Source organism: Hoplias malabaricus, unplaced genomic scaffold, assembly GCF_029633855.1.
Source record: "Hoplias malabaricus isolate fHopMal1 unplaced genomic scaffold, fHopMal1.hap1 scaffold_267, whole genome shotgun sequence".
Taxonomy (NCBI): Eukaryota; Metazoa; Chordata; class Actinopteri; order Characiformes; family Erythrinidae; genus Hoplias; species Hoplias malabaricus.
The window spans coordinates 7,501-25,399 of record NW_027101090.1 but is presented as its reverse complement, the minus strand read 5'-3'; the positions used below and the strand labels follow the sequence as shown (position 1 = coordinate 25,399).

General features: G+C 46.5%; 1 protein-coding gene across 1 annotated transcript in view; it reads right to left on the bottom strand.

Moving 5' to 3' along the window:
* Positions 1-2,672: 2,672 nt before the first annotated feature.
* LOC136684534 (ephrin type-B receptor 4a-like) overlaps positions 2,673-17,899 on the bottom strand; it is a gene marked incomplete at its 5' end in the record, with an annotated part of 22,723 nt that continues 7,496 nt past the window's right edge. The window contains 13 exon segments of the mRNA XM_066659201.1: positions 2,673-4,856; positions 5,175-5,333; positions 6,552-6,745; positions 6,926-7,075; positions 7,291-7,506; positions 9,746-9,993; positions 12,302-12,415; positions 12,595-12,659; positions 13,775-13,874; positions 15,430-15,450; positions 15,453-15,597; positions 16,331-16,455; positions 16,573-16,902. Coding sequence (XP_066515298.1) covers positions 4,748-4,856; positions 5,175-5,333; positions 6,552-6,745; positions 6,926-7,075; positions 7,291-7,506; positions 9,746-9,993; positions 12,302-12,415; positions 12,595-12,659; positions 13,775-13,874; positions 15,430-15,450; positions 15,453-15,597; positions 16,331-16,455; positions 16,573-16,902 — 1,976 coding nt within the window.

Sequence of the window (17,899 nt, the reverse complement as noted above, 5' to 3'; positions counted from 1 at the left end):
ATATTAATAATAACATTAACCCTCAAGTCCTAGCTGTGCGAGTGACTTATTGAAAAATCCCTATTGTATTATCAGCTCTGTAAAAGTGTATATGATTAATCACTATTAACATTCATGCTGTATGGCAACATATGAATATTCACGTTGCATTAGTATTGTCCAATATAACGCACTATTAATATCCACTGTGTATTCATGTAAATTAAATAATTCCCCATTAGCATTCATCTTATTTGTGTGTGTATAAATATCCTCTATTAATATTCATGTTGTAGTAATATATATTAATATTAGCCATTGCTGTTTACCTTGTATTAATGTACATTAATATTCATGCCACATTAGTGTAAATGAGTGTACATTAATATTGCTTATGAATATTCATGATGCGTACGTATCTCCTGAACAGTGGAGGGATGGACAGAGAGGTGGAAGGAGACGAGTGTGTGATTTCGGAAGAAGGTGACGTCTAGCTATTGTTTTGTCTTCTCTGAGGCAGTTGTGTGACAGGAGGTGGTGAGAAGGGCATTGTTTTACACACACACACACTCACACACACACACACACACACACAACCTCCTGAGGAATGTGCTTTGTTTTCTTTTTAAAGATAAAAGTCCCACACTCTTTTACACGCACACACACGCGCGCGCACACACACACACATCCTCAGACACCTCCAGTCCCCTGACACAAACCAGACGAGCCCCAAACGGCTCACAAAGGTACAAAAAAAAAGTAAAAATAAAGCGCAGAATTTACCAAAACTCCTCAGTCTCTTCACCCAGCGTGAACATTTCTGCACGGCATCAATCAAACGCTGAGGGTTTCTTTGTGCTACTTTCACAATATGCAGAAAAACAATGACTAAAATAACTAGAAGACTGTGGGACGCTGTTCGGTTCCATTGGAATGTGGAAATAAGGCCATTATTAGAGTGAAGACGAGGGGAATGTAATAAAGAAAAGGAAGATCCAGGGAAAATTGTGGATGAAATTTATAGAAAAGGTAAGACTTTGGCCAAATTTAGCAGATCCTCCAAGTCTCCAGCTGTAGACAAGAGAACTCCAGAATATTCTTTTTTTTAAAGCAGAGCTTCACGTAAATGACTGAGTGGTGATATTTGTGAAAATACTGGATCTTTAAATTACTTCTAAATAATAACTTCACTTAAAGAGACGGACTGGGTTCCAGGGGAAAGACTTGGGAACTGAAACACTCCTTTAAAGATGTACATACATGAGGGGTGTGTGTGTGTGTGTTTCACCTTGTAGAAGCTCAGAATCCCACTGTGAGAGCAGTGTGGGTGACAGTGATTAATATGTTTACACACACTCTCTTTCTCTCTCGCTCTCTCTCTCTCTCACACACACACACACACACACACACACACACTTACACACAATGGCCAATTTCTGAGTCAGACAGACATTCTATATATATATATAAAGAGAGAGAGAGAGAGAGAGAGAGAGAGAGAGAGAGAGAGAAAGACACATATAGAGACTGAGTGAGAGAAAGTGTGAGAGAGAGAGTGATTCTTGTCACATGTAGACAGCTGGCTATAATGAGACAATAGAGAAGACAGAGAAGAGAAAAAGACACGAGAGACAGAGACAGGCACAGAGAATACTGCTCTCCTGTTGGTCAGGCCCTCAGGAGCCAAACTAAAGGCCTAAAGTATTACATTCACATGACCCCCACAGGCCAGAGGGGGCGCCGTGTAACTACATGTGTAACTTATAGAGAGCGAGAATGAGAGAGAACAGGGAAAAAAACAGAGAAGAGAATTAAACTCGAAAGAAGGAAACGAGAGAGAAAGAGCAAGAGAAAGTGAGAGACAGAGAGGGGGGGGGAGTCTGGTGAAACAGGAGAAGTACAGTGTGCGATCAGAAGGAAAAAAGTAGGAAATGTAGAAGAAAGAAAAAGAAAAGAAAGAGTGAGGGAAGGTTAGAGAGTGAGGTGAAGGACGGATGGAGAGTCTCAGGAGCCAAAGCTGGTCTTTAAAGGAGGGATTGGAGGGAAGGAGGGATGTCTTCAGGGAAGAGAGAGAGAGAGAGAGAGAGAGAGAGAGAGAGAGAGAGAGACAGGAGGAGGGGGAGGAATAGATCCTTGTTCCCAGAAAGCCCTCTGCTCTCGTCCCAGTGAAGGTCAGAGAGTCCACAGAGAAACACTGAGACCACGTTCTGCCCAGAAATCACATCAAACCGAGACAATTACCAGCCCCTGTGAGACATACAGGTGTGTGTGTGTGTGTGTGTAAAATCAGAACTGCATACACACACAGGTTACAGTTAAAAGGATTTAGAAATATAGAGGGGGGAGAGAAAGAATGAATGAGGGAGTTAAGAGGAAAAAGAGAGAGGGGGATGAATGAGGGAATGAAGGAGAGAGTGAGAGACAGGGAACAAGGGAGTAAAGAAGATTGAAAGAGAGTACGAATGAAGGAGTGAAGAGGAAAAAGAGAAAGGCAGAGATAGGGGATGAAAGAGAGAGAGAGAGAGAAAGAGAGAGAGAGAGAGAGAGAGAATGAGTGAGTGAAGGAGAGAGAGAGAACCAGGATGAATGAGAGTGAAGGAGAGAGAGTGAGAAAGAGAGAGAGAAAGAGGGAATGAAAGAGAGAGAGGTGGTGAAGGAGAGACAGAGAGAGAGAGAGAGAGGTGGTGTTGGTGGTGTAAATCTTTATTGTGAAGTAAACACAGATTACACTGACACAGTAAAGAACTGAAACTCATTTTTACATAAAGCCAGATATTTCTATACACCAGTAAAAGAAAGGCAACAGAATATTAATATTAATAACAATAACGGTAATAATCATCGTCCTCGTTTTCTCCCTGTTTGGTGATTAAAGATCTCCAATGTGAAGACCCCCACTCGTCCTCTGACCACCCCCCTCTCCGCGCTGGAGCTCACTGACAGCCAAAGTGTTCGGACACGGTCAGCGCCAGACAGAAATCTGCTTCTGAAACGTCTCACTACACAAATTATTAGAGGAAATTATTTCACCCAAGCAGCTGATTGGCTGAGGTTTACTGGTATGCATTAGCACAAGCAGCTGCTTTGTGTAGGCCTACGTTAGCGCAGGCAGCTGGCTTGTGTAGGTCTGCGTTAGCGCAGGCAGGGCTTTTATGTAGGACTGCGTTAGCGCAGGCAGGGCTTTTATGTAGGACTGCGTTAGCGCAGACAGGGCTTAGTGTAGGTCAATGTTAGTGCAGGCAGCTGCTTTGTGTAGGTCTGTGCTAGCGCAGGCAGGGCTTAGTGTAGGTCTGTGTTAGCGCAGGCAGGGCTTGTATTCAGGGGTCGTATCCTGTACATTTATCTGTTTAAGGGTTAACATTGCCCTATGAAGTAAGGAGCAAAACCGAGGACCTACAGAGTCTCGCACAAACGTCTTTTAAAAACTTGAAAAACTGGGCCTTGTTTATATCGAGCAGATGCAGATTTCTGTCTCTGTCTGCACGGGTATTTGTGTGTGTGTGTGTGTGTGTGTGTGTCACTTCATGTAACACAAGCCACAATCATCACCGGATCAAAATGCTGCTCTTTTACAAACACACTGCCACCAAAATTATCGGGACATCGTCCTTTTTCTGTGAAGTAATGTTTTTCTTGAGGAAAAAGAGTGAAGAGTAAAAGAGTAAAAGAGTGAAATGGGACGCTATAGAGCAGCTGCACATAAGCCTAAAGTTAACATGCCCAATGCCAAGTGTCCACCAGAGGGGTGTGAAGCCCTCAGTGCTGCGGAACAATGGCGCTCCATCCAGCACCTTATTTAGGATCGTCTGGGGTCCAGATATTATCATTCAGCACCACTACATGATCTCACCAACATTCACGTGGCTCAGCACCATCAAATCCTCACGGCACACGCTCCAACATCCAGAACACACTCCAGATTAATGCCCTGTTTGACCAGAAAGTGTCCGAATACTTTTGGCCATGTAGCGTGTCTCCAAACTTTTTGAGAGGCAGCATATGAACAAGTGCTAATGTGATACAGACAAGATGCTTTTGCAGGTGATGGGCACATGATAACACACACTCACACGCACATGTGCGCACACACACACACACACCCACACACACTCACACTCACTCTTTGCGTGCTCAGACAAGGATGAAAACAAACCCCATTTAAAAAAAAAAAAGAAGAATCACAGATTACAATCAAATAATTTCCTGACGAGACTCGTCCGTTAAAAAGCTCACATTCCTCTTTACTTCTCAGTCTTTTCTCTTTCTCCACATCATTCGCTCCATTAGAAAAATACTCTCCTGGAAACACTTTACACTCATAAAAGTCCTGGGATTGGCATCTTGACTCATTATTGATTTCTCTTTCCCTTTCTATGTGGCTTTAACCCTAGCTTTAGCCTTAGCCTTAGCTTTAGCCTTAGCCTTAGCCTTAGCTTTAGCCACTCATTCGCGCTCCACACGTCTTCTGTGTTTTTGTCCTATTTCTTTTATTTCTTTTTTGGCACAGTCCTCTTTCTGCGACGTCCACAGTCAACAGCAGGAAGTAATTCGGTTCCTAAAAGCACCACAAAGTCTCTGATTGGTCGCTTCAGTAAAAAGGGGCGTCTCCCTCTCCCCGGAACACTGGAAGCAAATGAGAGCTCCTGATTGGTCAGGACACAGGAAGAGCTTCTCCAGTCTCAAGTCTTGTGTTTATTGTCTTTATGTGTGTGTGTGTGTGTGTGTGTGTGTGTGCGTGCGTGCTTTTGTGTGTTAACTGTGTGTGTGTTCAGTACATAATGTTATTTGGACTTTTATTCTGGACTCTAAGAGCCTGAATGCTGGAGAGGATTTTCTTCTGGTGACCAGCCAGAGTGACCCCCAACCGCAGGAGATCCCTGAAAGAGAGAGAGAGAGAGAGAATGTTTTGTTATTCTTCTAAATTCCTACAGCTCGTGTAAAAGCTGTAGATGCTGACATATCAACATACACATTTAGTAAAGAGCAACACCGGTGCCAGGTGTGTGTGTGTGTGTGTGTGTGGACTGAGTGTTGATTGTAATGCTATATAAGTGTAACAACATATAAATAAATAAACGTACGAACAAATGTATGTTGTGTGTTTGTTAGTAAAGAGAGTGTGTGTGCTGTGTGCTGTGTTTGTGTTGTTATGAATGAATGAATGAATGAATGAATGAGTGAATGAGTAGACTCACTCTGTGCTGATGTGAGCGAGCAGCTGGATGGAGGTGTACCCGGCCTGGAGGAAACTCTCCTCGTATCTCTCCATCTTGATCGCCCGCAGCCACTCGCCCACGGAGCTGCAGGACGCTGGGGTTGGGGGGGAGCGCTGGTCCAGGAGGGGGTGGGATGGACTGAGAGAGAGAGAGAAGTTTTATTAGTGTTAATCATTCATTCATTCATTCATTCATTCATTGTCTGTAACCCTTATCCAGTTCAGGGCGGCGGTGGGTCCGGAGCCTACCCAGAATCACTGGGCGCAAGGCAGGAACACACCCTGGAGGGGGCGCCAGTCCTTCACAGGGCGACACACACTCACACATTCACTCACACACTCACACCTACGGACACTTTTGAGTCACCAATCACCTACCAACGTGTTAGAATTAATCATTAAATTAATCACACATTAAATATACGATATTCCCCTCATTTCTCATCTGAAGCACTAGCAAAGTCCAGTGAGAAGGAGGAGAGCCGCTGAGAACAGAGTGACACACAGAACGAGAGATTAAAGCATGCACGGAGTACAAGAATGTCTCCCCCTGCAGCCAATGAGAGAAGCCTGTCTGTGTTTGATTGACAGACAGCTGCAGGAAAAGAAGGCAGGGCCACACTGTGGGTAATTGACAGGCGGCTAAACCCAGCAGCAGGGGGCGTGTCTACAGGAGCTTTGATTGACAGGTGCTCATGCTGAGAGCAAAGGAGAGAAACCTAATGGACAAGAGGGTCATGCTGAGTGGACCAAGGTGAGGCTAATGAGTGAACTCACAGCTGATGAAGGAGTGAGGGAGGGGCGGGACTTAAGGCAGAACACTAAGTAACAGGGGTTTGATTGACAGGGGACCATGCTGGGAAAGACAAGGGGAAGAATTTCCAAAATTTCCAGTAGAATATCTACAGGAAATACTCTCCGTTCTCCGGAGACGCCTTTGATTTTATTGTTTGTGTTCAGTCGGTTGAAAGGTAAAATGTTGTGTAAATAAATGTTAAATTTGACTCTAATGTTAACCAGGAGTGCCTTATATTTCTGTATTTTATAAATGTGTTTCAGCATCAGCCCAGAATTCCCATATCACTGCATCCCTGCTCCAGAGACAAAACCTAGTATCTCCGCTGTTGTTAGAGTGTGTTTACCTTTGTTTCTTGGAGATATGAGGTTTAGTCCCGACAGTGGTGACATTTCTGCTACAGCTGTTAGTTATGATAAGGTCTGTGTCGGTGTCAGACTCCTTCCAGTGAAGGCCTTTCGTAAGAAGAGATAATGTCCCCACAAATACCTAACGTTCATGTTTTTGTGAACTTGTGGGGACTGAGATTTTACAGAGAAACACACACACACTCTGACTCACCCGGCTCCGTCGTGGGCGGTGATTTTGAGGGACGCTGGGTTTCGGATCAGTTTGTCGAGGGCGGAGACGATGTTGTTGAAGCGCGGCCGAGCCGTTCGCTCTTTCTGCCAACAGTCCAACATCAGCTGGTGCAGGTGGGTGGGGCACTCGGGAGGGGGGGGCAGGCGGTAATCCTGCTCTATGGCGTTAATTACCTATAGAGATAACACACACACAAACATAAGCATGTTACAGACAACATAATCCTGCTCTATAGCAATTATCACCTACAGAGGAAACTTATAAACATATGTGAAACTCACACACATACAGACACATACAGACACACACACACACACACACACACACACACACACACACACACACACACTTACATCCTGGTTGCTCATGTCCCAGTAGGGTCTCTCTCCGAATGACATCACTTCCCACATGACGATGCCGTAGCTCCACACATCAGAAGCAGAGGTGAATTTCCGGAAGGCGATCGCCTCCGGAGCTGTCCATCGGATTGGGATTTTACCGCCCTGAGAAAACGACGAGAGAGAGAGAGAGAGATGGATTAACCCCAGAGAAACGGCAGGTAAACAACAGAAAGAAGCGACACGCCTGGGTTTACAGGCTACAATCTTAAGTAGTAGAGGGTCCTGACATTTCACATAATCAAACACACACACACACACACACAACAATACACTCTCTTTCAGACCCTGTGTGTGTGTGTGTGTGTGTGCAGACTCACCAGAGAGCTGGTGTACGTGGGGTCGGAGGAGTTTTCCTGCAGGAATCGCGACAGGCCGAAGTCGGACACTTTACAGACCAGGTTACTGTTCACCAGGATGTTCCGTGCCGCCAGGTCCCGATGGACGTAACTCATCTCAGACAAATACTTCATCCCACTCGCTATTCCCCTCAGCATTCCCACCAACTGGATCGGAGTGAACTGACCGTCGTTCAGCTACAGAGAGAGAGAGAGAGAGAGAGAGAGAGAGAGAGAGAGAGAGAGATTAATGTATTTATTATTTTAATGCTTTGGCAACACATTACATTCATTGGATTGTGCTGAATTGAGGGAGAGAGAGAGAGAGAGATGGGGAACAGAGCGAGAGTGGGGGATTGAGAGGGAGAGAATAGGAGCAGTGGGAAAGAGCGAGAATGAAAACAGAAAAAAACAGGTAGGGGAAAGTGAGAGATATGAGGAGAACAAGAATGAGAAAGAGGAAGAGCAGAGGAACAGACTGGATGAGAGACGTGCAGAGAAGGGAAAAGAGAGAAAGAGAGAGAAGGAAAGGGAGAGAGATGGGAAGAGGGAGAGGTGATAGGGAGTGGGAAAGTGGAGGAACAGACGAGAAACAAAAGGAGAAAAAACTGGGGAGGGAGGGGGAGGAGAGAGTCGGGAAATGACAGAGAGAAAAGGGTGAAGAGAGGATAGAGATGGAGTGAGAGAGTGAGAGAGTGGTGGAGCAGGATTAATACATTTATATGACAATGAGTGAATGAGAGTTTTGAAGGCTAGAGTCTACCGACAGAGACGAAGACACGGGGGACAGAGAGAGACAGAGCGACAGAGAGACAGAGCGACAGATGGATGGACAGATTGACAGACTTTTAGAAGGAAGGCAGCAGAAGAGAACAGAACATTCCCTAAAAATAACACACACACACACACACACACAGATAAAGGCACAGAGTGTTAAAAGTAAACACACACACACTGTGAGTGAGACTCTTAAAGGGGCAGATGTTTTCTGAGCTCTGACTTTAAAGGTGCCATAAGTAATTTTCTCCATTGATTCCATGTTATTAAACAGCATTTACACTGACACCCTGTGGCCTGGATGTATCAGGGATTCTGCACTAATTCTGATCTGCAGTACTTCATTCTGAACTAAAACTTCAAACAGGACCACCCCCATGTGTTGACCCGCTCTGTGGAGCATAAACTGAATCATTCAGGGACTGCAGAGCTGTTTGTCTGTTCACATCATCTAAAAATAATAATAATAATAATAATAATAATAATAATAATAATAGAAATTGGTGGTCAAATTTAATGACACCAACAATTTAATGACTGCTCTATTACAGCGTCTGACTGTGTTTTATTATTTGTAAAAAGTTATGAAGCACTTTCTGTGTGGCATACAACTGGAATTCAAAATTCAAACACCTCACCCACTCTTTTGTCATTTTACTTTCATTAAAAAATCACCTAAAAATGAAGCCGTGTGAAAAGTGAAGAGTTTATTGGCACTGCATTCGTTCTGAGCTCCATCAGGAAAAAGCTGCAGAAGACTGTGATGGGTTTGTTCTGTTCTTGGGGATAATACTGTGTCCAAAAGTCCGTGTGAGTGTGGGTTTAGACCAGTTACAGAAGGAGTCAGTGTCAGAGATCGGGAGAGTAGTGTAATAAATGCCATGTTCACGATTTTGGTCTAAAACCCCTGTGTATAAAGCTCTGAGTGTGTCTCCTCTCCATGTGCTGCTCTGCAGTCGGTTTGCTCTGGAAACCGCTCTAATGTGTTTACGAAGCTCCAGTGTCTGTAAATGGGTAAAAAACAGTGTCTGGGTCCGGTGCTAGGCTTTCTCTCTCTCTGCTCACGGCAGAGAAACGCCATCTGGAGGTTTTTAGACAACGGAGAGACTCCAAACGCTGAAAAGCACCAACCGAGATGAGGATGTTGCCCTATTCCTGCTCCATAGGGGGGTAACACTGACTTATTTCTGCTGTTACAGTTACATTACTTAAGGTGGAACTGACTCTAAACTCAGGAGAGCGCTAACTGCATGAAAGTAAACACAAGAAAAGTGAAAGTGGAATGGAAAAGTGATACAAAACTAAACAGCTCAAGTTTCTGTGGTGATTCAAACAGACAAGTTACACTTCAAACAACAGTGGTTTTTCTCCTCATACACACTGTTCCAGCTCAAAAGAGGCGGAGCTTCTGAGCTTCAACAAACCAGAGAGAACTGCAAGTCCCCAGAGTCATAGATGCTACCTTTAATACTTCATGTTTAGGTTATTTATTGTTGAAGAAGAAGGACAATAGTGATGTTACTACCACACAACACTTACCAATGATGTGAAATAACAGAAGAGCAGAAGAATGTTTGAATATTGATTTAGAAATATACACTACACAATAACCCTTTAAAAGGTGTACACTGTCTGTGATGGTAACCAAAAGGAGCCGTACCCGGAGGAAGGAGTCCAGCGCCCCGTTCTCCATGAACTCGGTTATGATCATGACGGGGCAGCTGGCCGTGATGATGCCCTCCAAGTGGATGATGTTCGGATGCTGGAACTGCCCCATGATGGACGCCTCAGAGAGGAAGTCCCGCCTCTGTTTGTCCGTGTATCCGCCCTTCAGTGTCTTTATGGCCACGTAGTTCTCCTTTTTCCCGGGAATACGCAACCGGCCCCGGCACACCTCCCCGAATTCACCTGTTCAAACAAGAAAAACAGCTGGCATCAGCTTTCATAAACATCTGTATATACAGACCAGGTGTGTGGAACAGTGGAACTGTGTTCTCTGGAGTGACGGGGTTCCTCTGGTGTGTGGAACAGTGGAACTGTGTTCTCTGGAGTGATGGAGTTCCTCTGGTGTGTGGAACAGTGGAACTGTGTTCTCTGGAGTGATGGCGTTCCTCTGGTGTGTGGAACAGTGGAACTGTGTTCTCTGGAGTGATGGCGTTCCTCTGGTGTGTGGAACAGTGGAACTGTGTTCTCTGGAGTGATGGCGTTCCTCTGGTGTGTGGAACAGTGGAACTGTGTTCTCTGGAGTGATGGCGTTCCTCTGGTGTGTGGAACAGTGGAACTGTGTTCTCTGGAGTGATGGCGTTCCTCTGGTGTGTGGAACAGTGGGACTGTGTTCTCTGGAGTGATGGCGTTCCTCTGGTGTGTGGAACAGTGGAACTGTGTTCTCTGGAGTGATGGCGTTCCTCTGGTGTGTGGAACAGTGGAACTGTGTTCTCTGGAGTGATGGCGTTCCTCTGGTGTGTGGAACAGTGGAACTGTGTTCTCTGGAGTGATGGCGTTCCTCTGGTGTGTGGAATAGTGGAACTGTGGTCTCTGGAGCGATGGAATTCCTCTGGTGTGTGCAACAGTGGAACTGTGTTCTCTGGAGTGACGGGATTCCTCTGGTGTGTGGAACAGTGGAACTGTGGTCTCTGGAGTGATGGCGTTCCTCTGGTGTGTGGAACAGTGGAACTGTGGTCTCTGGAGCGATGGAGTTCCTCTGGTGTGTGGAACAGTGGAACTGTGTTCTCTGGAGTGATGGGATTCCTCTGGTGTGTGGAACAGTGGAACTGTGTTCTCTGGAGTGATGGAGTTCCTCTGGGGTAAGTTGAAGTGGTGAGTTTGATCCAGAACTAATCCCCAACACCAGCCCCTGACTTGGTAGCTGTGTCAGATCCTCACATCTATGTTCGTGTATCTACAATAAAGCCTTTCTCAGGAGAGTGCAGTTGTCTTCATTAGCGCAGTTTAGCTTCGGCGTGTGAACACACGAGTTTCAAACACCACCCCAGGTGATTAAGAGTGAGATACGTGTGTGTGTGTGTGTGTGCGTGTGATGGTAATCCAATCTTACTCCAATCGTCGCCATAGCAACATAACACAGATCACACCCTCCTCCGCTGCGCCCTCCGCGTGACGGACCCAGCACAATGCTCTCACTGTGGGCCGTGGAGGTGGAGGATCAACAAAGCCTGACTCAGTTAATCTCAGGATTAACGTCTCATCTTGAAAGAGCCGCTAAAGAAAGAGACACACGTTCCACAGAGTCCTCAGAGGGACAGGAATACAAGCGCACATCGCTCACATCTGAACACTGAGGGAGCGCCTGGGTTTAGTGGAGAGGGCTTAGTTGGAGATTTATTGAGTTTCTCTGGAGACGAATATGTTAAGTTGGAGAATGATGGGGTTTGGTGGATGCTGTTGGTGTTTGACTGGAGACTGATGGGTTTAGTGGAGAATGGTGGGGTTTAGTGGAGACTGGTGGCATTTGATTTGTGAATGATGGAGAGTGGTGGAATTCGGTTGGAGAACGATGGGGGTTAGTGGAGATTGGTGGGGTTTGATTTAACAATGATGGGGGTTAGTTGAGACTGGTGGCATTTAAATTGAGAATGACGGAGACTGGTGGGATTTGGTTGGAGAACGATGGGGGTTAGTGGAGATTGGTGGGGGTTAGTGAAGATTGGTGAGGTTTGATTTGACAATGATGGGGGTTAGTCGAGACTGGTGGCATTTAATTGGAGAATGACAGAGACTGGTGGAATTTCGTTGGAGAACTATGGGGGTTAGTGGAGATTGATGGGGGTTAGTGGAGATTGGTGGGGTTTGATTTGACAAATGATGGGGGTTAGTCGAGACTAGTGGCATTTAATTGGAGAATGACATAGACTGGTGGAATTTGGTTGAAGAACTATGGGGGTTAGTGGAGATTGATGGGGGTTAGTGGAGATTGGTGGGGTTTGATTTGACAAATGATGGGGGTTAGTCGAGACTGGTGGCATTTAATTGGAGAATGACAGAGACTGGTGGAATTTCGTTGGAGAACTATGGGGGTTAGTGGAGATTGATGGGGGTTAGTGGAGATTGGTGGGATTTGATTTGACAATGATGGGGGTTAGTCGAGACTGGTGGCATTTAATTGGAGAATGACAGAGACTGGTGGAATTTCGTTGGAGAACTATGGGGGTTAGTGGAGATTGATGGGGTTTGATTAGAAAAAGCTAGTGAAACCCACCTGCTCCAATGACCTCCTCGATCTTCACACAGGAGACGTCAATCTCTTTGGCGAATTCTCTCACGGCTTCATTAGGATCCTCATAGGTGAACGGATCAATATACACCTTCACCCCTGAGAGAGAGAGAGAGAGAGAGAGAGAGAGAGAGAGAGAGAGAGAGAACCATGAAAGTGAGAGTGAGGGACCATTACTTTTAGACCTGAAGGAAAGACAAGACACACAGAGGATATATATATATATATATATATATATATGTGTGTGTGTGTGTGTGTGTGTGTGTGTGTTTTCTCACCTTGGCCCATTAGATACTGTCCATTTTTGTCACTCATCTCTGGATCTTTCAGACGATTCTGCTTGCTGCAGACAGATTTCAGACAAACACAGGGCAGCACACTACTGAGTGTCAGCTTTAACAGTTCATCAGTAAAAACCTATCAATACATACACTTTATTTACTCTTTTTCCACTGCTCTGAAAGACAACACCCTAGACGTCACACACAGACAGAGACACCAACCCCGTCCCCCTCCTACCTCTCTTCCTCCCTCTGTCTCTTTTGTACTCCTTCTTTATCCTTCCATCTAATCTCTCCATCTCAGGTAACTTACCCCAATGATTTCATAACAAGCAGATCACAGGGGTTTATGTTTCACATTTCTCAACCTCCCTCACACCTCCTCTCTCTCTCTCTCTCTCTCTCTCTCTCTCTCTCTCTCTCTCTCTCTCTCTCATACACTCCATTCTCTCTCTCTCTCTCTTTCTCTCTCATACACTCCATTCTCTCTCTCTCTCTCTCTCTCTCTCTCTCTCTCTCATACTCCATTCTCTCTCTCTCACACACACACCATTCTCTCTCTCTCTCTCTCACTCCATTTTCTCTCTCTCTCTCTCTCTCTCATACTCCATTCTCTCTCTCTCTCACTCCATTCTCTCTCTCTCATACCCCATTCTCTCTCTCTCTCTCTCTCTCTCTCTCTCTCTCTCTCTCTCTCTCTCTCTCCCTCTCACTAAAATAGCTGGATCTGTCCCACCCTGTACATTCATGGTAGGTCCAGTGAGTGTGTGAGAATATGTGGAAATTAGTACTTCTCTGTGTGTGTGTGTGTGTGTTGCCCAAGGGTCCTGTCTATTGTTCTCCTGATTTGGCTTGTGAAGATGGAGCCGGGAGCACTACATCCTGTCCCACACACACACACAGAGAACTACTCATTTCTCTGTTTCCTTTTAATTTTTCTCTCTTTTCTCTCTCTGTTTCTCTCTTCTCAATTTTGCTCTTTCACTGTCTTGTTGTTTTTACTCTCCCTCTCTCTCTCTCTCACTTTCTTATTCCTTCTCTCTTACCCCTTCCTCTCTCACTTGTTTTAACATCTCTCTCTCTTCCATCCTTTCTCTTTCTGTCTTTTTTCCATTTAGCCACCCCTCCCCCTCTTCTCCCTCATTCCCCTCATCCCTGTCTGCTCTGTCGTTCTTACCGGATGCAGTAGATGGCGATGCCGATGACAGTGATGAGGAGGAGCGTCCCCATGGCGATGAGAACCCCGGTCACAAGAAGAGGGGATGAGGAGTCATCTTCTGAGAGAGAGACAGAGACAGAGGGAGAGGGAGAGAGGGGGGGAGAGAGGGAGAGAGAGGGAGGGGAGGAGAGGGGGAGACTGAGGTTAGTTCAGAAGAAGCTGGAGGAGAAAAATCGATGCTGAGCTCCAAAGCAAAGCTCTTAGGTGACAGAAGTTTTGCTCTGATGAATTACTGCCGACAATCAGCGAAAAATAAAGCCTCAGAGAGAGAGAGAGAGAGAGAGAGAGAGAACATGATCTGTGCATTTGCTACAGTTCCTTAAATCATTTGAGGACTTTTTAAATACGATTTTTTTAAAGAGAAAATAGAGCATCTCCCAGAGGCCACTCAGAGCGGAGTGTCGATGAGATTAGGAACAAGACTAGACCAAGACCACAGGGCTAGAAAACTAGGAAGACTAGACTGGGGGAGAGAAATTATTAACTGGAGAGAGACAGGGGTGATAAATAAGAGACAGGGGAGACACAGTGGAGATGTGTGAGAGTCAGGGAGAGACAGTGGAGATGTGTGAGAGACAGGAGAGAGACATTGGAGATGTGTGAGAGACAGGGGGAGACAGGGGAGTGACAGTGGAGATGTGTGAAAGACAGGGAGAGATGGGAGAGACAGTGGAGATGTGTGGGAGACAGGGAAGGGACAGTGGAGATGTGTGAGAGATGGGGGGACAGGGAGAGACAGTGGAGATGTGTGAGAGACAGGGGAGAGAGACATTGGAAATGTGTGAGAGACAGGGGAGACAGACATTGGAAATGTGTGACAGACAGGGGAGACAGTGGAGATGTGTTAGAGATGGGGGGACAGGGAAGAGACAGTGGAGATGTGTGAGAGACAGGGGAGATGGGAGAGACAGTGGAGATGTGTGAGAGACAGGGAGAGACAGTGGAGATGTGTGAGAGATGGGGGGACAGGGAGAGACAGTGGAGATGTGTGAGAGACAGGGAGAGACAGTGGAGATGTGTGAAAGACAGGGGAGAGGGACATTGGAAATGTGTGAGAGACAGGGGAGATGAGAGAGACAGTGGAGATGTGTGAGAGACAGTGAAGATGTGTGATAGACAGGGAGAGACAGTGGAGATGTGTGAGAGACAGGGGAGAGAGACATTGGAGATGTGTGAGAGACAGGGGGGACAGGGAAGAGACAGTGGAGATGTGTGAGAGACAGGGGAGACGGGAGAGACAGTGGAGATGTGTGAGAGACAGGGAGAGACAGTGGGGATGTGTGAGAGACAGGGAGAGACAGTGGGGATGTGTGAGAGACAGGGGAGAGAGACATTGGAGATGTGTGAGAGACAGGGGAGAGAGACATTGGAGATGTGTGAGAGACGGGGAGACAGGGGAGACAGTGAAGATGTGTGAGAGACAGGGGAGAGACAGTGGAGATGTGTGAGAGACAGGGGAGACAGTGAAGATGTGTGAGAGACAGGGGAGAGACAGTGGAGATGTGTGAGAGACAGGGGAGAGACAGTGGAGATGTGTGAGAGACAGGGGGAGACAGGGGAGATGTGTGAGACACAGGGGGAGACAGGGGACAGTCAGACGCAGGTGTCCTCACCGTCCGGGAGGGTTCTGAAGACGTGGCGGGGCTGAAGCTGCTGAACCCGGCCTGGGTCCGAGCTCGGACCTGAACCTCGTACTGAGTGGCTCTCCTCAGGTCACTGAGCACCACCTGGTTACTATCACTCTCCTTATAACGACACCAGTGCTCATCAGCTCCTCGCTCCTGTAACACACACACACACACACACACACACACACACACACTGTCAGAGCTTCAAATCTGTTTATATTCTTTTCCATTTAAGTTCTTGTTTGCTGTTTAATCACCCCATGTTTATTTGATCTGTTTGATTTCGTTAATTGCTTTGGCAGCGCTCTTATCATCACCAGCGCCAAAAAAATAGACTCACAGATTAACAGAACTGGAAATGAAAAAGGCAGAGAGAGAGAGAGAGACAGAGGGAGAGAGAGGGACAGATACAGAGAAAGAGAGAGAGACAGAGGGAGAGACAGAGAGAGAGACAGAGAGAGAGAGACAGAGGGAGACAGAGAGAGAGACAGAGGGAGACAGAGAGAGAGACAGAGGGAGAGAGAGAGGGACAGAGACAGAGAAAGAGAGAGAGACAGAGGGAGAGAGAGAGAGAGAGAGAACAGAGAGAGAGAGAGAGACAGAGGGAGAGAGAGAGAAAACGATGTTTGCTAGAAGGGAGACTGATAGTAAGGACGTGTTCACACAATAATATTGCTTTCTGAGCTCAAGTGCGTGTGTGTGTGTATACTGGTAACATGTCTTCTTTTTTAAACCTGTTTACACACTCACACGTGGAGACTTGTCTTCCTGCTGGGGATCAGCAGCTGGTTCCCACAATGTAATCAATACATTTTAAGGTGAAGAAATGTTATAAGGTTGGGTTTAAAGCGGTGGTGTGTGTGTGTGTGTGTGTGTGTGTGTGTACCTTCTCACAGTAGCGGAGCTGATACTCCAGTATACTGTAGTGAGGTTGTGCTGGAACGGGCCACTGTAGAGTGAGACTGGACTCTGTAGCTGTGCTCTTCCTGATACCGGACACTAGCACTGGAACTGAAACACACACACACACACAGGTTAAAGATAACCTGATATTTCTAGCATCCACACTGTCACCTCACCCCTCCAGGTGGCGCTCTTTCTGCTGCTGTGTGGCGGTCAGTCTCTCACCGTTTCTGCCCGTGGTGATGTTGGTGCTCTTGGAGGCTGGCCCCTGCTGACTGAGGGCGGAGACCCCATTCAGGGCCTGGACCGTGAAGCTGTAAGTGGTGTGTGGGCGGAGCCCCCAGATGCTGACCCGCCTCCCCCGGATGAAGGTCTGTGCCGGACGGTACGAGATGCTGTCGTCACACGGCGAGCAGACGAGCGTCTCACACACGCTGCACTGCACGCTGTAAAGCACGTCCGAGCGGCCCCCGCTGTCCAGGGGCTCGATCCACTCCAGGGTCAGAGACGTCTCGTTAACATGAGGGAAGACTTCCCGGGGGGCAGAGGGGGGGCCTAGAGAGAGAGAGAGAGATAGAATTAACATTTTTTGCATTCAACATTTACACTGTATATATACACAATGCACACTCTTTTGGTGCTTTCCCACAGCATGATTCCTACTCTTCTCTACTGGACCCTACTGGTCTCTACTGGACCCTACAGGTCTCTACTGGACCCTACTGGTATCGTCTCTAACCCCCGTCTCTAAGGGGAACAGTGGTCTTTGGAAACCGCAACAACGGCGGCAGTAAGGTTAAGCAGTGTTTACTCGTGGTGTATTGGCGTGTTGTTGTTGTTGTTGTTGTTTGGGACTGAACACAGCTCCGTCATCAGTTCAGACAGATCAGTAGAGTTTGTTCCTTCCTTGTTGCAGCGTCCAGCTCTCGCTGGATTTTTTCGTCGGCCACCGATCCAAGGAGCGTTTGAACCTCTTCAAAAGACCACGGCGTAATTTTACGAGTTGCCGTCGTGAGTCAGATAAAAACAAACGTGATCTCTGCTGCAGCGATGGAGTTCCTCTGGAGTGAGTTGGAGTGGTGAGTTTGATCTAATCCCCAACACTAGCCCCTGACCCTCACTGATGATGATGAGGCTGGACTCCATCAGATCCTCACAGCTATGTTCCTGTGTGTCTAGTGTAAAGCCCTCCCAGACGAGCAGGTGTAGAGTAATGAGACACATTACATCTTATATAATATAATCATATAGAATATTAAAACTCTCTCTCTCTCTCTGTGTTGTAATGCTCTCTCGCCCACAGTGTAGTTGAACTATTATATTGGACTCTAAACTGTATTAGCTTTCGTTCTTATTACCTCTCAGGGATTAGCTGGCACTCTAATAAAGAAACCCTGCTTTCATTTCATCACACCACCACATATACGCTCTCTCTAAGTCCTGTGTGTGTGTGTGTGTGTGTGTGTGTGTGTGTGTGTGTGTGGGTGTGTGTGTGTGAGAGATAAAAATCGACTGCAGTGTGATTATCCGTGCACGTGGTAATCTTTTTAAT